Source organism: Onthophagus taurus, chromosome 6, assembly GCF_036711975.1.
Source record: "Onthophagus taurus isolate NC chromosome 6, IU_Otau_3.0, whole genome shotgun sequence".
In the NCBI taxonomy this organism is placed as follows: Eukaryota; Metazoa; Arthropoda; class Insecta; order Coleoptera; family Scarabaeidae; genus Onthophagus; species Onthophagus taurus.
In genome coordinates this window covers 8,425,231-8,452,653 of record NC_091971.1, presented here as the reverse complement: position 1 = coordinate 8,452,653, position 27,423 = coordinate 8,425,231, and the positions used below count along the sequence as shown (strand labels likewise).

The following is a 27,423-nucleotide window of genomic DNA, read 5'->3' as shown; positions in this document are numbered from 1 at the left end:
TACTATATTTCTTCCGAGTAAATCTTCATTTCAAACTCCCCACCATCGATAAAATTTCCCTTTTGCTGGGGGTATAAAAGAGGTCTCCTGCAAGATATCAAGTTCGACCAGTGACATTTCACATCAACAGTGGGTCAAAATGAAAAGTTACGTTTTAGTACTCAGCATATTTCTTCAAGTTTTTATTACCAATTCACTTACTATTCGTAAGTAAACAAATTTAGAATTAGTTTTACATAAAACATTTAAATTAATTCTTTTATTTACATTAAATACAGTCAAACAAATAAATTTTCAGTAAATATCAAGGACTTTTAGAATATTTCAAAATATTTCAATTCATTAATTTAATTTTAATTTATATTTTAATTTTTAGCTGATTATTTACCAGAAAGATGTAAAATATCCGATCCAAAATATAACAGGTGTCTTTTGGAAGCTGTGGAGAAAGCAAAACCTTATTTAATAAAAGGTGTCCCGGAATTGAAACTTCCACCTTTAGATCCATTGGTTGTTGAATACGCTCTCGTTAACAGAACTGTTGATAACCTGGTTAATATTTATGCTGTATGTAAAAACGCAAAAATCACCGGATTCGCAAGTACAGTCATCGAAAGTATTAGGTTTGTATTTGTTGTTGAATTGATGCTAATTTTTTTTCTAAAAATCTAATAATCTTTATACGAACGAAAGTGAAAAGGAGAAAGTTTCCACAATTTTGTTGTTGCGTGAATGGCAAAGTTTAACGACATCTAAACTGCACACGATTATGTAATTAGAAAATTCTTGGATAATTTTTTTTTTCTATTTTTTAGGTTTAATCCAAAAAATCTTATTGGTGAAATTTCTTTAACCGTTCCATTTACACGACTTTCAATGGAATATGATGTTAAGGGACAACTTTTAATTGTTCCTTTAAGAAGTAAAGGATTTTTCCAAGGAAATTTCAGTATGTTTTATTTTGATTTAATTTTTTCATTCAATGTTTATTGACAAATTTAATATAAAATTATCGCTTAAATGTTAATTATAGATTGGGTGTGACAAAATGGTTGAGCAGTGTGAATAATTTAAAAGCCGTAGAAGATTAAGAAGTTTATAGTTTTCTTTTTAGTTTTGCTTCTTATATGGTATTTAATTTTTGCTCATTATCGTTAATTTTTACTATTTTTTGTTTCGTTTTTTAAAATCTGTTGGTAGATGGGTTAGGGAGTTGTATAACTGTTAGATATTAACACAAATGTTGCCTAAGGCAGTCTTGAGCAGAAAATCTCTCCTAAAGTTTTAGATAAGAGCTATTTGCTTTGTTTTCTCTCTTATTCCATTATGTCTTGTCCACTTATTAGCCATCTTGCAGATTAACATGAACCCGATAATCGTCTCCACATGATTACTTCGTGGACTCCTTGGCTTTCAAAATAAAGTTAGTTCTTCTCTTCGTTTTAATTTTGAAAGTGTGATTCTTTCAATTTTTTTACATTATCCTTTATAGTTTTAACTGGTACAAGGCTAAGTCGCAGAGCTTCATATTTGGTAATCTCTAATGTACCTATTTATAGATTTCTCCAACGTTTTTAAAAAAGTGGTTTGACGAATTGGTCATTAGCATCTTGCAGCTGAAAAGATTGTAGAGTAAATACCGTAGATGGTCTTATAGCAATATTTAGTATTTATTTACAATATTTGTTCGGATACAAAGAGGGGAAGACCACTAAAGAAATATAATACAACAATAAAAAATGATAACGAAAAGCTTCGTTCAGATGCTAGTTATTCTGTGTCATCTCTTACATCAAGTACGAAGACTTTGTCAAAACCACATTGGGCAAGGAAGTTGCACACCCAATATCGAAACCTTAACTGGATTGAGATGTTTAGATTTTTTCAAACCGATATTATAATGTTGTCCCACCTGAATTCTAATGGTAGTTATTGCAACAAAATGATGCGCCACCACACTTCAACAAGCTTTACTAAATCAGTTTTTAACACTTAGAAAATTGTTTAAAATAATTGGTTACCATAGTTACTCATAGCTACTGCTATTTTTATCATGTGAAACAAATTTGAAGAAGTTAATCTTGAAAGTAATCTTTGATGATTTATTTTACTTAGAATTAGTGAAAGATTCTTTTTTCCATTTTGTCTCAACCTGAATAATAAGAACATAATGTTAAAACTTTAATATTAGCTAATTTACTATGAATTTATTTTATAGCTGACACAACATTTAATATGAAAATGTCATTAAAACGAATCCAAAAAGATGGCGAAGATTACCTTCAAATTGAAAAGCTCCTTCTTAAGAGTAAAGTAAGCGATGGAATCATAAAATTAACATCTAAAAATCCAGATTTACAATTTGCCGGTAAAATTATACAAGCTTAATTAAAATTGATTAGTTTTAATTTAAATTTCTTTTAGCTGATTTAATTGCAAACTTCTACAATGAAAATCCGCGTTTGGTTATGGACGCAATCAACCCAATTTACGTTCAATACACAGCTGATTTCTTTAGAAATGAATTCAATAAAGGATTGATAAATATCCCAGCTAAAGATTTACTTCCAGAGTAAACAAATTTGAAGTGTATTTTATATGTTTTAATATTAGACTTTTTATTAGAAATGGAGTTTGTGATAAAATTAAAAACAACATTTTTTTTTGTTGAATTGCCGCTTTATTTTACCTTCCAAGCAAAAAATGTTTTATGCATTTAAGCAATATATTCTTTAGTGTTATTTAGTAATTCACGTGAAATCGTACAAAAAAATTAATAATGAAAAATATTTTTTGTTATTTTATATTTTTTTCCTTCATTAATTTAACATTTTCACAAATCCGTAATTATTTGTAAATTTATTAGATATTTAACTAAAAAAGATTTATTTTTAGCTTCCTTTTTAAAAATTTGTCACAGACACGACCCAAATTTAGAAGATTGTATAAAAAAATCTGTTGAACAACTTCGCCCGAAATTATCTGAAGGAATTCCAGAATTTGATATTCCAAGTTGTGAACCTTTATATGTCCCGGAAGTCGTGATCGATCAAGGAAATGGTCCGTTATCGATAAAATCTGATTATACAAACATAAAAGTTTATGGTCCATCTGAATTTGAATTAAAAAGTGTTCGGGTTGATTTAGATAAAGATCGAGTTAAGCTTAAAGTGAAGTTGCCACGTTTAGAATTAACCAGCGATTATTCTATGAATGGAAAAATTTTAATGATGCCGATTTCTGGGTCGGGAACTTGTGCAGGAAATTATAGTAAATTATTATTATTTAATTAAATAATTAATTAATAGTTTAATTTTTTTAGGTGATATAGATGCCACAGTTCTTCTTCAAGGGGGAAAAATAAAAAAGGGAGATCGCACATTTTTTAGCGTAAAAGATTTCTTCGTCGATTTCACTATTGGACACGCAAAACTCCAATTAAATGACTTATTTGGCGGTGATAAAGAACTTGGGAAAGCGATGAATTTATTTTTGAATGATAATTGGAAAAATGTTGCTGATGAAATTAAACCCGTCCTAGAAGACACCATAGCTAATATGTTTAAGAAGTTTGCGAACAAAATTTTTCATAAATACCCATTAAATGTTTTATTACCGGATTAAAAATTATGATAAATAAAAATCATGTTTAAAATTTAACTACCTATACTTACAATTTTATTAGACCTTGAGTAAAATTTAAAAATCACTGTGTGTGGTTTTAGTTATGGAAATTACAATAATGATTGTCAAAATTTATTTTTTATTGATGATCAAAACTTTAAAATAAATAAAAAAATACTTAGTATCTTTTCGAACAATTATCTTTCGTTTTATCCTCAAATTGATCAATTTGCAAATGTACAATAAATCAATATTTCTAATTTTCAACATAATAACCAAATGAAAATTGAAGTGTTGAGTGATTTAAAAAAATAAAAACACTAAAAAAATTGTATAATAATTACTATAAAAACATGTTTTTTTTTATATAATTTTCCTTGGTTTAAATACCCTGGATCATGTACAGAAGTCATTCTCAATCAAACATCCATCAACACAAAAAGAATCAGCAATGGATTTAAAAATCACTTTATTTTTTTTAATTTGTTGTTCTTGTACCGTCTATTCAAACGGCAAAGCAACAATTCGTAAGTCTTTTTTTGTAATTTTCACACGATTTTATTAATCAAAAATCTTTTCTTAAGCTTCTTTTATACATTTATGTAAACAAAGCGACCCAGAGATGAATAAATGCATTTTGAACACCGTTACCGAATTAAAACCGAATTTAGCGAAAGGAATTCCTGAAATAAGATTAGTACCTTTGTCACCGTTTAAAATGGAGAAACTCAGTTTAAAATCTGGTAATAATTTGGAATTAGAATTAACCGATGTCGAATTGGGAAATCTGATGTCTTTCGAAATCGAACATTTCAATATGGATCTTGGAACAGTCGGTGTCGAACTTAATATGAAATTCCCTCTAGTTGAAGTCAAAGGAAAATATAAACTGAAAGGACATTTGTTGTTGCTTGATTTAAACGGATCTGGACATTGTGTTATAAATCTAAGTAAGTCTTTTTTATATACAGGGTGAGTCAATAGTGCGGGGACGGAAGATAGTGGCTATACTATTGAAAATAAAAGAAATGTTTTTATGCCATCATATATTACCATCAAAGCTGTATCGATTAAAATTATTTTCAGCTATACAGGGTGTTTCACTATTCCAGGACCATACTCAACATCATTTTTTTAAATGGAACGCTATGTATTTTTTTACATATTCTGATTTGCTGTCTTAAATGCTACGACTGCATATCTTGTTTTTAAATTTTGAATGCAAGGTTGCCAAGTTATTATTTTTTTTGTGAAAAAGTTTGAAAATTCAGGTGGTCACTTAAAATTCGTTATCTGCATTAATATTGAATATTGAAGATTGCAATTTGGGGTGTCGATAAACAAAGCTTGGGTCTTTCGAACACTGTTCATACTATTGAATATCATTGTACAGGGTGTTTAGCAAAAGCGATTAATTTATGCAATGTTTGGAGAACCATAACTTTGTTATTTTAAATGGAACACCCCGTATTTTTCTAAGGTTTCGGATAGCCTTATTAATTATCTTTCATTTTTGTTAAGGATATGGTATCTCTAATACGTGTACTTTTTGAGAAAATTAGACTGCTTTAAAAATGTCGGCATAAACGTGATTTATTAAAAAAAAGTAGGCTTTGAAAAGATTTTTATAGCAATACGAAGTGTCAAACAATTAAGTTTTGATTTCTCTTTGTTTGTTCATAACGTGTTTCCAAAATCTGTTGTTTGATTAAAATGAATTTTAGTCAAGAAGAACTTATTGATATGGTATATTTCTTGGGTGCGGGAGAGCGAAATCCATTTCTTGCCTCTAGACTTTACGCTCAACAATTTCCAGAGCGTAGGCATCCTAGGGTTGAAGCATTTGAAAACCTTCAAGAAAGGTTTGAAAGAACAGGACACGTCAAATACGAAAAAAAAGATCGCGAGAAACGAACCACTCGGGAAGAGAACGAACTTTCTGTATTATTAAAGGTAGTTGAAAACCCGCACACTAGTACACGCAAAATAAGCAATGAGCTTAACGTCAGCCAAACGTCTGTTTCAAGAATCTTACGAAAATATAAATTTCATCCATACCATATTCAATTAGTACAAGAACTTGATGCAACTGATTTCCAGAAAAGGCTAGAATTTTCGGAATGGGCATTAGAAAAAGTTCAACAAGAGTATAATTTTTTTGATTATCTATTATTCAGCGATGAGGCAACGTTTCACAAAAATGGCTACGTTAACCGCCATAACTTTCATTATTATGATACTATCAATCCTCATTTTATACGACCAGTAGACCACCAACATCGATGGTCTGTAAATGTCTGGGCAGGGATAGTAGGATCTTGTTTGATCGGGCCGTATTTTTTCGAGGGAAACGTTAACGGAGAATCTTATTGGAATTTTTTGGAAAATCACCTGCCAGCACTTTTAGGAGATGTTCCACTAAACGTTCGGCAAAGAATGTGGTTTCAGCACGACGGTGCGCCACCTCACTATAGTAGGATAGTTAGAAGACATTTAGACAGAATTTTTGTTGATCGGTGGGTAGGCAGAGGAGGTCCTGTTAGATGGCCACCACGTTCTCCGGATTTGACAAAATTAGATTTTTTTTTGTGGGGATATGTAAAAAGCTTGGTATATGAAGAACCACCAACGACGAAAGCAAATATGATGAATCGTATTCGCGATGCGTTTGAAACAATAAACGTAAACATGTTGCAGAACGTTAATGTTTCATTTCTTAGACGAATTGAAACTTGTGTTCAACAACAAGGAGGCTATATTGAACATTTACTTTAATTTTGTTTTGTTAATGGTTGTTGCTTAATTCTTCATTGTATTTTTTTTAATATTGTGTATTGCACCTATATCTTTTTCGACATAAACTTACTTATATGTTCAAAAATGTTGTTCCATAGCCTACATTTTGTAAATAAATCACGTTTATACTGACATTTTTAAAACAGTCTAATTTTCTCAAAAAGTACACGTATTAGATATATCATATGCTTAACAAAAATAAAAGAGAATTAATAAGGCTATCCGAAACCTTAGAAAAATACGGGGTGTTCCATTTAAAATAACAAAGTTATGGTTCTCCAAACATTGCATAAATTAATCGCTTTTGCTAAACACCCTGTACAATGATATCCAATAGTATGAACAGTGTTCGAAAGACCCAAGCTTTGTTTATCGACACCCCAAATTGCAATCTTCAATATTCAATATTAATGCAGATAACGAATTTTAAGTGACCACCTGAATTTTCAAACTTTTTCACAAAAAAAATAATAACTTGGCAACCTTGCATTCAAAATTTAAAAACAAGATATGCAGTCGTAGCATTTAAGACAGCAAATCAGAATATGTAAAAAAATACATAGCGTTCCATTTAAAAAAATGAAGTTGAGTATGGTCCTGGAATAGTGAAACACCCTGTATAGCTGAAAATAATTTTAATCGATACAGCTTTGATGGTAATATATGATGGCATAAAAACATTTCTTTTATTTTCAATAGTATAGCCACTATCTTCCGTCCCCGCACTATTGACTCACCCTGTATAGTATAATGATTAGATTTGAAGTGGGATCATTTTTTTAGAGGATGTTGTTCTTAAAACGAAACTTTACGGGAAGAGAACTCAAAAAGCAGGAAAAGAATATTTAGATTTTAATAAATGCGACGTTGATATACAAATAAGTGATGCTGATGTGAATTTTGAAAATCTTTTCGCTGGAAATAAACAACTTACTGATCAAACTAACGGAGTTTTAAACGAAAATCCGCAGGCCATTTTAACAGAATTTCAACCGATGATTTCTAGCAGTTTTAGAAGTGTTATTTTAACCGTTGTTTCAAATGTCTTTAATAGTTTTCCTGTTGATGAACTATTACCGAAATAATTTAAAACTTATTTTATAATAATTTTGTTATGATATTTTATATTCTGGTTTGGATTTATTTTCAATAAATGTTTTAATTTAGCGCACTTTCTTCATTGTAAAAATTAATAAAACAGTCACTCTCCAAAAATAATAAACACGTTTTTGCTATATAACTCCCCGTAACATGGTGACTAGTGAGAATGAAATGATAATAAAACTTTTGCTGCATTTTTCGAAAGTTACGTCGAGAACTGTGGAGTGTTGCAAACTTCTCGAATATGTTGCCGGAGAAATCTTCTTCTATTGATGGCGCACAAAGACATGAACGAACCCTTCTATTCTGTGGCGAAACGTCTTTCATGTATTATAAGAGTTTTTGATGGCGATATTTTCGAAAGGTTTTGTTGGACGAATATCTTAGAATTTATTTCTCTCGAACCTATTTGATGTATTGTTCCAAATATGCGCTACAATAGCTGGATGAACCTATCTATTTAATTTATTGTTCTAGATGTGCGTTACAATAGACAATGAACTTTTGGACAAAAATGTTAATAAGTTACTAATTGTAAGTTGTTATTGTCGACAGATCATCGTGATATTATAACATTAATCCAAAAGAAATGGTTACATTGTCACCTTATTTTGACATTTTGTGATGTGACATCTAATGGTGTCTTCTAATTGATAGTGAAATCTCTCAATATGACGTTAGATGGAAAACAAATCAAATCATTGTCTTGAAATTTTTATTTTCTAGCTTGTAAATTCCTTGAATAGCTTAGATTGAAATTGCTTCTCATAGCCTGAGGTGTTTCGCTATTGTTTTCGAATCATTATCAAAACAGTAATAATGATGGGATCGTTTCTTCATACTTTAGAAACCCTAAGTGTATCTGCTTAAATATATCAGACATATTGGAGATAGATACAATTTTATGCAAAGCAGTCCAGATAGAAGACATAAATTATTTAGAAATAGACTTAGGAGGTAGTTTGCGAGACACACTTTGCATTATCTTTATGGAAATATGGAGAAGTCTTCAATTGGAACATCAGCTAGCGTTCGAAGTTGAGTGGAATATGAAAATTTATCAGCTTCTATCGCCTAAGCCCATTAAAAGCAATAAACATTTTGTAAACTATGGCTACGAAGATTTAGTATTAAGGACCGAAAGATTGTAATCTAATCCTTCAACATTTCATAGATGCAGAAGACATTATAGTATAAGTTATTCAATCAGGTGATACTTGGTGAAGGTTTTGCCACAACAATTACACACTTAATAATGATTAGAAATAAATTAGACATAAAGGTAGTTTTCACGGTATAATTAAAAAAATCAAGTTTGGTTTTTTACGATTTACAACTTTTTTACTCATTTTTCCTACATCTCTCACTAACTATAATCTCCTACAATTTTCTTGCCATTAAGTTGAAAAATATAAATATTGATTTATGCGCAAACAAAACCTTTAATAAACATTGCTCAATAAAAAACTTTCTAATAACAATAGTGGATTGTGTACATTTTCTTATTTTTTTTAATTCTCTTTACCTACAGAAATATAACAGTTTTTGTAATTTATTTATTATTTTAGTTGCAATAAATCAATTATAAATTCAAAACAGGAACCAAAGAATAAATTTCACGCTGCACTTAGTTTCAACAATAATAAAAAAGATAGAATTAACCTACATCCAAGCACATTAAAAACCATTTATATGGGCATCGAACCAAACGATCAAGACTCCAATTGTTGATATGTTTTCGCAATTTACAACTACTACAACTTGTAACGTTATAGTTGTTATAGAGATTTGTGTAACATTACGTAAACAGGTAGTTCTTATATACACGTAACAGGCGCAAAACGAATTCCAAGAGAAATGTTCTTAAGTACATAGTGGACTTTCACCGCCATGAAAGCAATACCAAGAGAATTCGTTCATATTATCACACTTTAAATTGCAATTGGTTGATCTGAACCACCACCCGAAATAAATTTATCGTGGAGTGATGGAAACCTAAAAGAGAATAAGAATTATCTTTATTCAATTTAAATCGTTTCAACGTTCGAACTACGAAGATGTTGAACAAAATTGTCATCAAAATATTTTTGGGACTTATTATTTTTAATTTTTCTCGGTGTTATCAAGTTTCTGATGGGCCAATTTTAAAAGAAAAACGTAAGTTAATTATCTTTGATTGATTTTATTTAATTTAATTGATTTAGAAAAAACAATTTTGTTTTATGATTCGAAAAAAAAATTGTAGTTATAAATATGTAAAAATTGTGATAACCACAAAAAAAATTGTTATGGAAATAAATCTATACATTTTAATTCTCCTCGTGTACTTTTGCTCAATCATTGCAAATAAATACAAGGTTAGAAAGAAAATGATTCATAAACAAATTTATTTGATATGGAATTGAATTGGAAAATCTTATTAATGATCTCTTTGTTTTGATTAAATAGGAATATCAAGGTTAATGATTTTGTTGTATTAATTTATTTGTGATTAGCTGATTGGATGGTGACATGTCGAAGAAACGATCCAAATTTAAATCAATGCCTTCAACGTCTTTTTGAGAAAATGTTTCCAGAATTAGCGATGGGACTCCCAGAAATAAATGTTGAGGGTTTTGAACCTTTATTGCTGGATCGATTGAGTATTACAAAAGGAAATGGGGCAGTTACATTAACAGGAAGCTTTTTTAATATTACTGTTGTTGGTGTATCGAATTCAACACCAACTTATTCTCGGTAAAAGAAATTTTAAACATTAAAAAAATTAAAATTTATCTAATTAATTTTTAGAATTAATTTAGATGAGAAACAAATGGAATTTGGTCTATATTTTCCTAAATTAGATATAAGGGGAATGTATGATTTAAGAGGAAAAATTTTGATACTCCCTTTAGTTGGACATGGAGATGCTATAATGTCCTTAACTGGAATTAACACAAAAATTACCACTGATTTTAATTTTATTGAAAACGATGGTAAAGAAGTGATAAAATTGGATGCGATGAAAGTTAAATTTTCCTTGAGTGGAATCAAAATTAATTTGGATAATCTTTTTAATGGGAATAAAATTTTAGGTTTTGATTCGAAATATATAAATTTATTACATGATTAATCATATTTTTTTTTAATTTCAGGTTTAACAGTTAATAATTTCTTAAACGAACGTGGAACTGAAATCGTTAAAGACTTAGAAGAAAGCATAGGAGATGCACTTTCTCAAATATTTATTGATATCACAAATAATCTTTTTACAAAAATGCCAACGGAATTTTGGCTACCGAAAGGTGGAGATTTGCAAGAAGATTTAAAAGAAGACGAAATTATTGCTTAAAATTTAAAAGACTTAAATAATTGCTTTATTTTTTTTTAGATAAAAAATAGGTCAAAATCTGAAGTATTCATATAAAACCCCAAAAAATAGTTTAAATACTTATTATAGTTTGTTATGTAATTTTTAAGGTAATAATATATAAATTGTTAGTAATAATTAAAAAAAATTGAAAATGTATTGTATTATTTTATATAAAAAATAAATTTTTAGTTAATGCTTAGATAGTTAATTGTGATTTAAACATTTGAAAAGGTAAATACTGATTTTAGATTAATTGTACAATAATATACTTAAATTTCTTTTAGCAAATTTTATTGTTAACTATATTGCTCTTTTACACTTTTGCTCTCAGATATATATTTCAAAGCAAAGAATGTTAATGTAATGTTAGTTGCATATCTACTTATTTATTTATTAAAGCTAATAAAATAAATAAGAAATTCAACAATTTAGATACATTGAGGGCGAATTACTCATCATATTATAGAAATAAAGATTAACTTAAAAACCACTTTAAACTAATCCCTTACTTGGTAATCACAAAAAAGATATAGATCAGATGTGTCACAAAAGAAACGTCGCCTTCCAAGTCATAAACCTATGGAAGACATTGTAACACTTCTTTTTAGTGTAAATTCCTTAGAATATATGAAATTAAAACCTATGTTTGTTCATCACTCTGCCAACACTATTTAAAACAGAAAAAGTCAATAAAGAGAGCTTGGGAGTTTACTGGTAATTTAATTATAAAGCTTTGGTCATATAAAAGCTCTTATTTGGCACGGGATAACGCCCCTGGTTATATAGATTAGTTTTATCTACAAATGTCATGAAATTCTCTATGAAAATAATGCAGCAGTAAATGAAGCTTAAGAAATTGTAAAGGAAGTTGTGATGATAGGTACATCTCTTGGATTAAATGTAGAACTTGATGATATAAATAAGTTATTAAAATCCGAAGATGAACTTTGCACAGAAGAGTTGAATGCAACTTTTGATGAATTAAGTACGGATGAAGAGGAATCAAATATAGACTCTGAAATTATTTCTTATAATACTTTGGTAGTGATGATCCAAGCTTGAGACTTCTTTAGAGAAGCAGCTGCTAATATATACCCAGACACAGAAATTACTGGAAAGAGTTTGTAGCAACAAAGAAAAGAAAACGACGCATTTTTAGGTGCGTTTGTTATTAGCAAATGCGAAGTTCTCCTCAACCAAAAATGCTATAACCTAAGAGTGAATACGTGAAATAGGCGTTATGTTTATTTTTGAAATTTAATTATCTTCAATTCTAAGATATTATGAGGATCCAGTTAAATCTTTTGCTATAGACTTGGTAGAACCAAAGGTATTATACCCTAAGGACCAATTCTGGTTTTAAACTTTAATAATTTTGTTTTTGAAAAACTAAATCTTAAATTAAAAGTAAGAAACCAAGCGTCCAATCAATGTTGGTTGCATATTTGTAACCACAAAGTTAACGTAGCAAATTAAATTTAAGGAAATCACTAAAAAAATATGAATTAATGTAAATTAAAATTGTAAATTATTACACTCACTTTATACATGTAAAATTCTTTTTATTAACTTTTTAATTACTAAATCTTAACAGGTAATGCAAAGAAAGGAAATTGTAAAAATTGTAGATTACCTAAGAACTCAATACATAATACCTTAACAAAAATATTCTTTAACTTTACAAATATCGAAGCTTTTACTTTTAATAAATGTTCATGTATGAAAGGAAAAGTTTCTAAACATAAAGAGAACCAATTAACTTATTTTCATTATTTACATTATTACCTAGAAATGGTTTTGTAAAACATGACGGTTAATAATTTGTATGGCACTGAATCAATCATCCTAATTTGTAGAGCTTGAAACAGATTAAGCGCACGTTAAGAGGTCACTGCATTAAGCGAAAACGCTCATTCGCAATAATAATAACAGAGAAGGAAACGAAGTAATAAAAAAATCTACGAAAGGAAGCGATTTAAACGATATGATTACGTAATTATTTCGACGATCTTATTGTTTGTTTATTATTAACGATTTAATTCGTTTTATGACCTCTAAATTTTTTTATTAATTAAATTAGGTTTAACAATTCAGATTTAATTTGGATTAAGAAAAAAAATTTAAATTAATTATTTTAATTAGTTTTAAATCAAAAAATCAAAATTAAAAAATATGTTGAAATCGTTATTGTTTAATTTTTTTGTTACTTTATGTTTAAGTCTTTAATAAACAGCTTTGTGAAGTATTTGTAAATAATTCAAGGTAGGTTTATAAAATTGTAACTGTATAAAAAAAATTATGGTAGTGCTGGAAATCCCCTACCACAATTCCCACCTGTGCTCACCCTGTTATAAAATCGAAGAGGAGGACTTTCTCCGACTTCGTCGACTGGCGGTTCCATGTCCACTTTTCAAAATAACACATAATCAGTCCCAGGTGATCACTAACCCAAAAATAAAAGTTTCAATTCAACACAAGAAGAACGAAGAAAAAATTTAAAATGCATCTTGTACAACCTAAATTACTTTTGTTATTAACGATAGCAAAATTCGTTTTTGGACAAGATGAAAGTACCAAAAATATTACAACGCGTAAGTACTCTTTATATTTATTTATTTATTTACTTACTTATTTATCTCAATTTCGTAATAATTTTTGCTAAAAAAATTTTTAACGGATTTGAAATTATCTCTAATAAAAATAACTCGAAAAAGGTCATTTGATTATTATGTCTATCTTTTTTAATTTTTTTGTCAAAATTAGTCTTCTAATCCAAAAAGAGGGTTTTAATAAGGATACATACTTCCTTAGTAATAATATAATAAGTTGAAAAATAAATTGTTTTTATCCTGCTTATATTTCCAAACCAGGATTTTTTAAATTACTTTTAATTATTAAGTAGCATTGAAATTATAGTAGGATGCGTATACACATATTTCACGTTGCCCAATCTTTCGATGGCATTTTCGTCATCTGTTCAAAATATTACGTAAAAACACGACTTTGAGCATACGACATTGAGGGAAAGTGCTCTTGTCTTTTTAGGAGAGTTACTAACAATAAAAGGGGACAACCTTTGCCCCCAAAAAATATTGATTATATAAGTTATTTTTACTATTATGTCATTAACTATTTCTTTTAAATAAAATAAATTTTAATGAACAAAACAAATACATATAAATGTTGTTATATTTAAAGTAAATATTCAACTTTTGTGATTTATGACCTTTTTTTGGTTTAAGCAATTACTAAATTATACTTTTTTATGATTACATAACAATTTATAGTTGTGGTGTTATATATTGTATAGAAACTTAGAAAGTGTTGAATATGTGTAGGTTTCATCCTGTTTTTTGTAGAGTATTTGTGGAAATGCTTCAATTATTTTACATTTTTTTACTTTTATGAAATTCACGCTGCGATGAAAATGATACAACAAATTGGTGTCATTTAGAAAATATTTTTCAATTTTTTTATTAGATGTTGTATCAATTTTGAGAGTTAAAAACTATTATTTTAAAAATTAAAGATTTTTGTGGAAACAAACATACTGAATTAATTACTGAATTTCTCTTTAGTTTCAAACTAAATTCCTTCTCAATTTTATAGTTCTTTAAATCTAAACTTTCTTATTGATCATCCAATGATTTTAAATTTCTCTCACATTCAAAATTTTATTTAAATATTCAAAAGAAAAGTATGTTTAGAATTCTTTTTCTTGAAGCAGTGTTAAGACAGACCAATTTGGTGAACTACTTTTTAAAGAGCGATCTTTTATCTCCAATCTATAACCTATTCATCAAGAAATTCTAATTATTTCTTATGTTCTAATTGTTTCTGCAAACCTTAATAATTCCCAGTTGAAGTATTAAATAAAGTGTAAGTTTAAGAATTTATTTCTCAAAATGCTAAGTTAAGCTGCATAAATTTGGTAAATATCATTTTAAAGGGTGATCCTAAATCTGCAATCTATGACATTTTCATCAAAAAAGTGTAATGTTCTGATTGTTTTTGCAAACCTTAACAATTTCCAGTTGAAAAGTCAAATAAAGAGTAGGTTCAAGAATTTATTTCTCAAAACGTAGCTAAGGTAGATAAATTTGGTATATATCATTTTAAAGGGCAACCTTAAATCTGTCATCTATAACATTTTCATCAAAAAAATCCAATTATTTACTGCGTTCTGATTGTTTTTGCAAACCTTAATAGTGAAAATGTCAAATTAAGAGCAGGTTCAAAAATTGATTTCTCAAAATGTAGCTAAGCTGGATCAATTTGGTAAACATTATTTTAAAAAGCAACCTTGAATCTTCAATCTGTGACATTTTCATAAAAAAAATGTATTTATTTACTACGTTCTGATTGTTTTTGCAAACCTCAATAATTCTCAGTGAAAACGTCAAATAAAGAGCAGGTTCAAGAATTGATTTCTCAAAATGTAGCTAAGCTGGATCAATTTGGTAAATATCATTTTAAAGGGCGATCTTAAATCTGCCATCTATGATATTTTTATCAACAAATTTTAATTATTTAGTACGTTCTGCTTTTTAATAAATCGCAATACTTACTAACTTTGTGAATATTTTCCAGTCATAATTTTGGTGGAGCAACCTAATTTAAAAGGTGATTAGAAATTGATGGAAACTTTTCCGGAAACTTTCTCATTATTAACACCTTTAAATTGTCATTAATATAAAATTTTAAATGTTTAACTAACACGTACAAAACAATTAAACTTAATTTAAGTTGCATAATTTATTATATTTGCATAAATTACAAAGAAGGTCAAAAATATAAAAAAAAGAGTTGTAAATCAATGTTGTGATTTATAACCTTTTTATATATGCAGTTTAGTTATTGCATACACTTTAAATTTAATAGTTACATAACAAATACAAATCAGTTATAAATCATGATCTACCTATTTTTAAAGAAACCAAAAACCTTTTTGATTTACCATTTTTGTTATTCTGCGAACCTTAAAACAAATCTTTAAACAACCAAACCTCAAAACCTTGAATTAACCACACAATATTTTCCTTTGAAATAAAAGAACATATTTGTTCACCAATATTTACACCTCCAAATCGTTCGTTTTGTTATTGGAATGAGGAAGAAAGCAAAGATTTCAATTCAAATAAATCTAGGACACAACACCTACCTAGTAAATTCTAAAGGATTAGATAACTTTAAAAACCTATAATAACGCTTCTTTTGTTTCGATTTTGTTTAACAAATTGCGTAATAACAATTAACAATACCGATAAAATTATTGCGAAAAAAAGGCAGACCTCTTCCTGGACATTTTCGACAAGATAACACTACGTAACGTGTAAAATAAACAATTTCTTTGTCTGTGTTCTGCTTAATGCTCATGCATAGCGGTTTCCTTTTCTTCGGCTAAAAAGAGTAAAGGAAACTTAGACAACTTAGTAACATATTGACACAGTTCTGGATGCGGTAATATTACGCAAGAAGAAAGTATTGCATCATAGGCCACTTGAAGGCAGTGAAACGGTACTAGACTCACGGGTTCAGAAAAGTGAAACTTTAATGATACTCGGAAAAGATTATTTCGATTATATAAAGATTAAGGAAATCAAATTTGTTAATTCATGATTTAATGAAATTAAATTGATTTTTATTTATTTTAGCTGAATATATTTTACCGTGTTACCGAGAAGATCCAAATCTTAACACATGTTTAAGAGGAACCTTTGAGCATCTAAGGCCCTACTTAATAGGTGGATTAAAAGATATCAACGTGCCCAGTATAGATCCATTGGAAATCGAACGTCTTGTCATGGAAAACGGACAGGGACCGTTTCGAATTAAAGCGTTGTTCACAAACATTACCGTTTATGGTGCAAGTAATTATTCCATAGCAAATATAAAGTAAGTGTTAATGTGTTTGTTTATTAACCTTGTTAATTCTCTTTCTTCAAACACTTGAAACAAAGTTATTAATAACTAAAGGCGACTATAAAGATATTTATGGTTTAAATATGTGACGATGTAGGTGGGCTCTTCGTTTGCAAAATATTTATAACGAAAGCTTCTTGGTTTGACATACATTTGAGGTATTCAAGGACAAGAACTTCTTTGCATATTAACGAGATATTTCAACATTATGTATGATGATATAATTCGGTTACAGAGCGGACGTTAAACATTACACCATCGATTTGACTATGAAACTACCAAAAATTGATATACGTGGAAAATATGAAGTTAGTGGTAATGTTTTGTTGTTCCCTGTTCGTTCTAAAGGAGATTTCTGGGCTATATTTGGTAATATGAAAAATTGATTATTATTATTTTATACTTCATTATTATTTTTTTTATGTTTAGTTAACGTAGATGCTTATGCAAGGATATATGGAAAAGAAATAATTAAGGATAATGAAAAATACATGAAAATTGATAAATTAAACGTTGATTTTAAATTACAAAAAAGCCGTTTTCGAGTTCGTGACATAGTTAATCATGGAAATGTAATAGGTAATGTATTGAATTAAAATATTTTCTTTCCTTCTCTTTACTACTTCACTTATAAATTACTTATTTTCATACCTTGCCTGAGTAAGCCTGCTTATATATAGAAGATTTCAATACCACGATGTATCCAACCCCAATCAAGACGTCACATCCAGAAGCAATTTTAACAATGTTGTACACAACAATGATTTGGCATATTCTATTATTTCCATGGCATCATCTTCATTGTTTCTACAAATTTTCTTACCAACTCTGTTTAGAGAATGAGACTATTTCTGCAATCTCTTCCTTAATAAGTTAAGCATCAGTGATACAAATAATTTATAGTACATCCCTTTTCTCGTAGATTTTACCACGCTTTTTATACGATTACTCTTCTTCTCTTATAAGATGAAGAGAGATATTCTCTATTCTTGTAAAAGTTTTTAAGACTTACTGCAGTAACCCTCTCTGACAACATGAAGATGTATGTCCATAACACTAAGTATTTTTCTCTTGCATCTCACAAATGTACAAGGATTGTAGAAGAATCATCAGGAGTTACATCCTATAAAAATTGTTCATCTAATATTTATATAACTTTGCTTTACAATTTAATATTTACAATTATAATTTATTTCATGTACAATTTATTTGTTATAGGAGAAGCCATGAATCAATTCTTAAACAATAACTCAGACGAAATTATAAACGAAATGAAACCGGCTGCTTCACTTAGTATAGCAAGGCACTTCAAGAACTTCCTAAACAACGCTTTCTTAAGGTTACCAATTAGGGTTTGGTTACCAGATGAACCCATACAAGAAAAATCGTAGTATTTTTTTTTAACTAAAAATTTATTTAAATGAATATTCTATTTATTAAGTTTATGAGTGATAATTTTTTTTAAATAATATAGTGTACAGATTTTTTTTTAAATAAAAAAAAATGTTTGGCTACTTAATACGTAATATTTTTTTAATTCTAATCTTTTTTGGATAACTTTTATCTTTATTATTTGTTATTAGACATTTGAATGATTAATTGGGGTTGTACAAAGATTTTGTTTTCAATAATATTTTTAATGTTATTGTAGAGGCAAAGTGATTTAAATTAATCGTAGTTTCTTAATGCTTCTTTTTTTATAATATTGTGTACGATTTTTTTATATACAGAGAAATTATTGTTTACGAGATTTATTTTTAGTTGAAAAAACAGATAATCTTTCGTGTCTTTTTTTACTAAATATATTCGCCTTGATTAAGATCGGTTGATATTACTTTTTAATTGGTAAGAAAATGATGAATAATTTAATTATAATTATGATAAAAAAGCCGTTAAAAGAATGTAATAAAAATAAAATGAAATCCTATTAAAATAGCAAAGGTTAAATTTGTTAGACAAAATAAAAATTTATTTCTGAAATTGTTATAAATTATATTAATTAGTTTGAACTTTATTATCAATTGGTTAATAGGGATTAAATAGATATTAATTAATCATTAATGGAAAGTTAGGGTATTAGGCAATTTATTGAAATATAAAATTAAAAATTATAAAAAGAAATTTTTTGAAAATTTGTTGAGGACTATGGCTCCAGATTTATTACATTATCACCATTATCAGTGAGTAATAGAGATGAACCCCATCAACTTTGAACTTTCCTCGCTCGAAATTCAATTTTACCGCCAACAAACTGTTCCATACGCTTTCTTTTCTTTTATCAATCCACTTAATTAGCCCAGACATTATCAATCCCGGGTCGAGTAAATAAAAGAAATTGCAACACCCAGCCCTGGCCACAGTTTACTTCAACATTTCATTTGAATGCCCCCTATTCATTCTCGTTTACTACTTTATTATTTCCATATCGTTCTCGATTCTCAATAGAAACAATTTCTCCTAGTATAAAAAGATAATTTACTAAAGCTTTTAATACAAAGTAACCAATATGACCAATAGAGACTTCTTCTACAATAACTATTTAATTCTCACTGAATTATCAAATTTCGTCTTCAACTAAGAATCTCATCGTTGACTCTGTCGTTCTCGTCGATTTTCGACTCTTTCGATGACAGACGATTGTGTGTTCTTGTGATAACGCAAAAACGAACGGACGAGTGCCAAAAAGTTTGTCTCTTCGTGTTAATGTCAACGTTTACACGTGGAGTGTTAAGTGCAATTTAAGAATTAAATTAATTTAAAAAGGACAAGTTAAATTATTTTTTAAAAATGGTGAATTTTAGTAAAAGACAGTGGTTAACTTTAATTGTTATCGGTATTGCGGACTTTTTTAATGCAATATGTGTTTCTCTGCAAGCACCATTTTATCCACAAGAGGTAATCTATAAAGCTATTTTTGACTCAAATCATTTAATTAAACTAAAATTTTGTTAATTTCTCAAAGATTTTAGTTAATTTAGAATAATATTTATTAATTCTTAAAATTTAGACTAATTAATAAAGAAAATTAAATGAGTTGTTGTGTTATTAAGAAATTCTTGTTGAAACAATTTCTCAATACTTAATGCGTTAAAAAACGCACACATAACACGTTATCATTCTCTACGCAAGAAATAGTTATAGTGCGCATCGTGTTTGACATTTGGATAAACGGGATAATATGTGGGCAAACATACTAATTGCCTTTATCGGGATGGTCGACGTTATCTAACTATTTTGACAAGCAAAGACGCCGAGATCGAGAGAAAAAAAATTAATGTCTTCTGTTGGAATTATTTGAACTTTTGGACCTAACACTCACGCATTAACTCAGATTTATCTCTAGTTAAACGACAAAAATTGCTTTAATTCATAAATATTTACCAAGGATTAATATAATATTAAAGTTATTAAAAAGATTTATGAATATGTTGATTTATTTTTTTAGGCTGAAAGAAAAGGCGCTTCTGCAACAGAATATGGTTTAGTATTTGGTATATTTGAATTGGTAGTATTTATCGTTAGTCCTTTATATGGTAGACATATTAATAAATTGGGACCAAAACTTATGTTTAATGGTGGGATTTATACAACGGGAATTTGTGCAATTTTATTTGGGTATTTATTAATTTTTTTTTATTAGTACACAAGTTTATAAAACCTCTATACTTTCCAATGACATTATCAGATTTGTGAGATTTGGTTTTACAACAATAAGTGCATAGATCTGAATTAGATTTCAAATCCCCATAAAATTTCCTATAAAGCAATAATCAGTTCCCATAATTTTGTATTACATGATTTACCCAAAATGTGACAGAAAAACTTTTTGACAAATTACTATAGTGATCATTAAAATAGTGTCATGATACCTAATATTTTTGGAACAGTGGCACGAAAAGTAGTAAACTCATATACTTCAATGGCAAGCAAAATAGCAGGAAAAGTACATTTCTAGGTACAGTCATCAAAAACAATTATAAATGGCATTAAAATTAAACATTCCAACCCTTAAGCAACCTTAAACAAGTTATTATTTCTGTTTCATAGAAGATCTTTTTCTTTTCCAAGATTCTCGGTTTTATTTTAAGCTCATATCATGGTGTTTAATGACAAATAATTTTAGTCATGTTTTACCTGGCACATTATTGATTGAAATTGCAGGTCTTCCTGGAATAACTGCATTTTTGTATCTCAAGCTTGTTTTAAGAACATCATAAAAAATTGCTGCCCATTCCGTAAACATGTGTATGGCAACAGCTTGTTTTTTACATTCTTTAGTTTTGTCGTTTTTAGTTTTTCTACCACTTGTACATTAATCATCTATTAATAATCTGGTTAAGACCAAAACACTAAAGAAGAGGAAGATATTGGTTATAACCAGTTTCTGATTCAAACAATCTAATTCCTCAGCAAACTGTTTGGTTTGGTCTCAACATCAAAATTTTTACAATTACTAAAAACAACCAAAAGATCTCGAAAATCTGAATATCCTATTGTTGCTTGTATTCAAAACTATAAAATTATAAACTTGTGGAACTATAAAAAAATAAAAATTAACTCAAACAATATAAATTAAATTTAATTTTTTAGGCTTTTAGATAAAGTAGAAGGACATTATCCTTTTATCATACTCAGTTTTATCATAAGGATTATCGAAGCAATGGGAAATGCTTCCTTTTTAACTGCAAGTTTTGCTATAATTGCCAAAGAATTTCCAGATAACGTAGCAACAACATTTGTAAGGAAACCACAAACTACCTCAACACTAATTTCTAACTAAATCTTTTTATTTCAGGCTTGTTTAGAAACTTGTTTTGGTTTAGGATTAATCGTAGGTCCAACTGTAGGTGGTCTATTATATGAAGTTGGTGGTTATACCACACCTTTCGCAGTATTAGGCGGAGCTCTATTCTGCTCGGCTATCCTAACAAATTTGGTCCTTCCAAAACAAAACGAAGGGCGAGATGAAGATTCTGGACGTAAATAAAAAATATCATTATTAATAAATTTAATTAATTAAAACAATTTTTTAGCATCTATATTTAGAGTTTTAAAGATACCGGGTGTTTTATTATCAACGGCAAGTATAATGGTTACAAGTATGTCCATAGGATTTTTACAAGCTACTTTAGAACCACATTTAAGACAATTTGGATTATCACCTGTTATTTTGGGAATAATGTTTGTTATAAACGGTGGAACTTATGCATTAATGGCACCTATTTGGGGATGGCTTTGTGACAATTTCGTTCACCCCAAATTCATTACTTTTACTGGAACACTTTTGGTTGCTACAGCTTTTGCTTTGGTTGGACCAGCTCCATTTATTAAACAACACACGTAAGTCTAATAAGAAATGTTATTTTGGTTGCCTATAACTCAATAAATTTCTATTGATTTTAGAGTACTTTGGGTAACAGTTTTGGGATTAGTAATTCATGGATTAGGAATTGGAGCTCAATTAGTAGCATCATTTTCAGATGCTTTAAGAACCAGTATGTAAGTAAAATATTTGATCTAATTAAAATTTTAATCGATCAATGTTACATACATCGATTATTACCACATCAATTTTTTATCTTTCTTCGTAATTATATACAATAAGCGATTAATTTCATAAATATCCTGTTTAATTCAAACGTCCTTCGCAAAACCAACATAAAAATTGCAAAATAACCGCTTATTTTCTATTATTATTCTCTATTCTTTTAGAACTCACGGTTTTCAGAACAATTTGGAAACTCACGGATTAATCTCAGGGTTATGGACCAGCTCTTTTGCTTTTGGAGCCTTTATAGGGCCTTCAGTGAGCGGGATTTTATTCGATAGCGTTGGATTTAGAAACGCAACAATGTTCATTTTTGGCTTACACTTGCTCGTAGGGTTATTTGTAGCAATGTTCATAATATTCGGAAAGAGACCTCGAGAATACGTCGAAATCAAAGACGCGGATAAAATGTCGAATGGAGATATCGCGAGTAGCGTACGATCGGCTGTAACCAGCATTGCGGAAAGCACGAGAAGGTAAGATTTGTGGTTGGTTTTAAAATTTATTAATCCACATAAAATAAATTTAATGTGTCGATTGGGTTGGTTTGAAGAAATAAAGGTGAGGGAATGAGAGAACGTGCGAAAAGAAAACGAATGAAACGAAATGATCGATGAAATTGGTCGGTTGCATGTCGTCGAGGTTGTTAATCTCTTTTTATGTAAAAGTGGGCGTCAATTCCTTTCGAAAATGTATAGTCGGTTCGAAATAAGTTTAAAGTTGAGGTTGACCTTTGAAGGTGAAAACAAATTTGGTATGGTTCTAGATTTGAATGAGAGAAGGAAAAAAATCTTTTTGTTTTGTAATTGAGTAAGAATTGTTTTTGAATTTGTTGTGTTAACAAATTAAGTTTGTAATTTTATGTTTAGAGGTTGTTGCCATTCGATTTCAAAATAATTCCTTTTACCACTTTGAAAGTTTTCCAACCAATCTCCAATTAATTATGACTCACTAATGTAGTTATAATCAGAACAAATCTGAACGATAAAACAAAATAAAAATGATTTATTAATAATTACGATAATAATTATATTTCGTTTTTTGTAGTATTAGAAGTATTGGAAACGGAATCTCAATAGAAAGAAGTAGACCAGCTGGAATGAACAGCCTTATAGCTTGTAATAGTTACAAAAGCCAAGCTTGGCCTAAGAAAGAAGCTAATGGAGTAACCGTGAGTGCTTATAGTTATGGAGCTGTTCGAGACAATAGAAACGGAAATACACCATTTTTACACGGAGTGGCATAACTCAGAATTCTCATATCGATATTTATAAACAGGAAAAAAATATTTTTTTCTTATTATCATAAGGTTCTTTTTAAAAAAGTTTTTTCCCATTTTTAGCTACTTTTAAAGTGTATTTAATTTAGTGTTGATTATTTAGACGTTATAAGATTTTTAAATAAATCAGTTTTAGTTGTTTAAATTGTGTTAATTTGTGTTAATACACAACATTTATAAGACACGAGATTGTTTTAATTTTATTTAATTATTGTTAAAACAATAAAGTGAATCATTATTTATAACATAAAAATCAATAATTTCTTACTCCTCATAAATGTTAAAACAATTATGAAAACTTTTGTTTTTAAACATATCTTCATGTAAATTACCAGTTTAAGTCATATTCTTGGAAGAATTATGCGCATAAGGAATTAATTTCCGTCTCCGTGAACAATTTACGTTGGTAAAAAAGAAAAAAAATTGCATCTAACGGTTATTCTTCTCATATCTTAAAGATGTAAAATAGCTTTCGTTGAGTACTCTCGAAGGTAGAATCACGTTTACATAATAAAATTGGAGGCCCGTAGACAAAGAGTTGATGCAGAATAAAGCTAATTGCAAGCCAGAGGAACGTTTAATTAAGCGGAAGTTGGCCGGATGCCATAAATTTCTTTCCCAGTGTGGTTTACTGCTTTGCATGCAACTCAACAAGCTGAACAACAACCTTTGAAAAGGTTAAGGTAGCGGTAATCCAGTTCATTTAGAATCTTGGTTGATTTGATTTCAAATCTCTATTTGGATAATTTTAAAATTCGAAAATTAATTAAGAATAAAATAGTTTTATTATGGAATTTACACAACTAGCAAAGATATCGATTCTGAAAGTCAGAAAACTTTCATTTTAATGGAAAAATTCCTAAAATCAACCCAAGCATATATCTCAAAAACTTCCACTCGTAGCGAAAAAAAAAACAACTAAATCATAATCTGCATTAATAATTGCCATAAAAAACTCTTTACATCGAAAACAGGAAAAACAATCTTTTATTTCTTGTAAATTTAATGATGTTAATAAATTTCTAAGTAGTAGAACAAATGGGGAAATTTATTTTTTGTGTATCATGCGATAATCTGTTTTATAAACTGCTCGCATTCCTTTTAGAATGGGACCACGCCTCCAGGTACGAGAGTAAAAGTTCGAAAGCTGTTGCGCAAATCTATACGAGCCTAACTTCTTAATAACTTCGAAGCCCGTTCGCCAAGAACAGTATATATTTTTTTAAATTGCCAAGTTGCGTGGCATATCGACAAACAATGGCATTTTTTGCACGTTTCGATTTGGTACTTATACCAATAAGCTTTCAAGCACGCAGATGGTTCTCGTCTCTACGAAATGAAACGGCTAAGAAAACCGTTTTGAACCGGGCATATCTGCGTTGGCTATCGGCATTCTAACGTATTGGCCAACGGTGTTCTTGCGTAAACTATCCGACTATCCTACAATTTAATAATTAATGAGCGGCAAATGATAATAAAGTGTTTGTGTGTCAGTAGTGAATTCTCAAAATACCAATCAAATTTTCTTTTTATTTTAGAAATAAATAAGCTTATAAAGAAATAATTAATTGAATATTTTCAAATAAAAGTGAAACCAATAAAGTTTTATTTAATGGAGCAATTAAACTAGAAAACGATTTATTACTGGAATTATTTTAATCTATTTGATTAGAATCAAAAAGCGAATTAAAGAACTTTTTCAAAAGAAATCAAAAATTTTTGCTTTTATTTTTCCACATCACAAATTTCGAATAGTAAAGCATAAACTAACACTAATTAAGAATTTAGACAATTGATTAAAAAATTTGTCCACTGTAAGCTTTGATTATGGGTTTTCAAAGAATCTTGAGATTTTCATAATGAAAGCTCAAATCATAAAATCTGCTTTGTTTTACAAACTACAGTATACTAGGTAAACTAGGTCGGTACAGCTACTCATATCCAATAGTTTTAGATAATTTACATCCACTGCCATTGTGATGGATATTAACTACATCTACAACTATATCCGCATTTGAAAGAATCTGGTATCGCTAATTTTCTTCAAATTCATCTAGCCACTGTTGTTTAACATTCAAGGTAGATAGCTTCAGGTCCTTCCACGAATCAACAATATTCAATACTTCAAGTTTAATAGTAACTATTTTCTGTATTGAAGCTACTGTATTAACTGTCACTACCAATGCATTGTTTGTGTTCATCCACGCCTCTCCAGGTGTTAGCAGTTTTATTTATACCACAAACTAGCTATCTACAACAATACACAGCTTCATCTAAATATTTCCAATTTGGTGAACTATTTCCTTTTTTGTACTATCTGATTTCCACATTTGTGGTAGAATATCTGAGTGCACGGGTTAGGTTGTGGATTATTTGATATGCGTGGTTAAGATTGAATCTGGTCTCGAAAGGTGGTGTTTGGTTTAGTTGTGTATTAGACAAATAGTGCATACTTTGTAGCTGGCTTAGGTATGCGTTGTGTTCTTGTTCCAGTGTGGTCGTATTGAGTTGGGGCTAGTTTTGAGTGCGAATAGGTTGGGTTTGATTTATGACTAATCCCTATAGGCGATCAAGGCTTGACTTAAATAGTTTGGGTTGAGTCTGGATTCGGTATAGTTTGGTTGTGTGATGTAGAATGTGTGGTTTAGGTTGAGTTTGGTTTCGTTGTGGATCATATGAATTCGGTTTGGCGCGCATGAGATTAATTTAGCTTGGATTGCTTTGTTTATGGCAGGATTAGGGTTTATGGTTTTTAGATTAAGAGTCTTTTATAAGCGGCCAGAACTAATTTAAGAAGTAATGTAAATCTAAGCTAGAAAGTTTCTAAAGGAAAAATTGATTGACAATAAGCAATTTTATCTAGAAGCATCAGTTACATTGGCTGCAGCTCAACCTTGGCAAGCTTTGATCAATATCTAAAAAATCAAGTAATTCAAGTAAAGATGGCAGATTTATTTGAAGTCTCACTGAATCAATCACTTCTGCAATTCACTTGGATTTTCCAAAGAATCGTACTTTTAAGACACTGTAGCAGAAACTTCAGTATATACATTTTTTGTGGGTATTACTACAAAAGTGAAACGCTTCACGCCCTATTATTGAAATATTGCTCAAACTGCTCTCCTTAATTTGGTACCAGAAATGAACTGCAACAAATTCAAGGATATTCTGATAAAATCACAACTTCTTTCGCCCTCTTTTTTAGTATCATTTGCTTCATGCATATTATTTTATAATAATTTTAATATTGAACATAATAACGATAAGTAATTAAATATAAAAAATTCTTAACTATGGTTTTACATTGATACATATTGATGATGAATACTATTTTTCAAACACAAATTGTATTTACAAATTGTAAAATTGAAAGCTTTCGAAGGTCGAAATGAAAAAAATAGATTTTCCAATTTTTAAAACAATCTCATTGTTTTAAAATCGTCAAGTTCCTTTCGTATTCACCATTCGTTCACGGTTCGTAACGAATATTAAAGATCCAAACGGTCGGTTGGAATTAACCTTGGGCTACACTGCGGCCAAAGAACAAAACCCTAGTTTTGCGTCTACATCCGCTACCCAACCGTCTTCTTTTGACGCAACAGGTAGACCATAACGTCCCCAGATGATTCATTTATTCTCAAATATACTTTACAAATAAAAACGTGTTAATCCCATTTTCAAGATTATGAATTAAAACTGAGTTGTAAAACTTTTTTTTTTGTGTATTAAAAATGTAAATTAACGTGGTGTTTCTTGCTCGTTACGATTAAGATATGAAGAGCGCGATAAGAATTGTTTCTC

At 29.2% G+C, this 27,423-nt stretch overlaps 5 protein-coding genes across 5 annotated transcripts; all 5 read left to right on the top strand.

Annotated features, from left to right (window-relative positions):
* The first annotated feature begins 95 nt into the window (after positions 1-95).
* On the top strand, positions 96-2,672 carry LOC111427957 (circadian clock-controlled protein daywake-like). Its single transcript, XM_023063331.2, has 5 exons — positions 96-206; positions 377-623; positions 816-949; positions 2,219-2,368; positions 2,425-2,672. Exons 1-5 carry the CDS (start codon positions 140-142, stop codon positions 2,574-2,576), a joined length of 750 nt encoding a protein of 249 aa, XP_022919099.1. The 5' UTR covers positions 96-139; the 3' UTR covers positions 2,577-2,672.
* Positions 2,673-3,660, top strand: LOC111427785 (protein takeout-like). Its single transcript, XM_071197121.1, has 3 exons — positions 2,673-2,843; positions 2,896-3,270; positions 3,323-3,660. Exons 1-3 carry the CDS (start codon positions 2,780-2,782, stop codon positions 3,622-3,624), a joined length of 741 nt encoding a protein of 246 aa, XP_071053222.1. The 5' UTR covers positions 2,673-2,779; the 3' UTR covers positions 3,625-3,660.
* A 370-nt stretch (positions 3,661-4,030) lies between these two features.
* LOC139430317 (protein takeout-like) lies at positions 4,031-7,587 on the top strand. Its single transcript, XM_071197120.1, has 3 exons — positions 4,031-4,151; positions 4,209-4,574; positions 7,204-7,587. The coding sequence occupies exons 1-3, from the start codon at positions 4,076-4,078 to the stop codon at positions 7,503-7,505; spliced, it is 744 nt and encodes a 247-aa protein (XP_071053221.1). The 5' UTR covers positions 4,031-4,075; the 3' UTR covers positions 7,506-7,587.
* A 1,781-nt stretch (positions 7,588-9,368) lies between these two features.
* Positions 9,369-18,314, top strand: LOC111427956 (uncharacterized). The gene is made up of 9 exons (XM_023063330.2): positions 9,369-9,678; positions 10,017-10,257; positions 10,312-10,595; positions 10,656-10,849; positions 13,335-13,464; positions 16,528-16,768; positions 17,031-17,164; positions 17,225-17,374; positions 18,014-18,314. Exons 1-9 carry the CDS (start codon positions 9,579-9,581, stop codon positions 18,184-18,186), a joined length of 1,647 nt encoding a protein of 548 aa, XP_022919098.2. The 5' UTR covers positions 9,369-9,578; the 3' UTR covers positions 18,187-18,314.
* An 845-nt stretch (positions 18,315-19,159) lies between these two features.
* Positions 19,160-23,767, top strand: LOC111428010 (MFS-type transporter SLC18B1-like). Its single transcript, XM_023063394.2, has 8 exons — positions 19,160-19,690; positions 20,241-20,410; positions 21,386-21,533; positions 21,591-21,774; positions 21,829-22,135; positions 22,199-22,294; positions 22,508-22,819; positions 23,391-23,767. The coding sequence occupies exons 1-8, from the start codon at positions 19,583-19,585 to the stop codon at positions 23,587-23,589; spliced, it is 1,524 nt and encodes a 507-aa protein (XP_022919162.1). The 5' UTR covers positions 19,160-19,582; the 3' UTR covers positions 23,590-23,767.
* Positions 23,768-27,423: the final 3,656 nt, after the last annotated feature.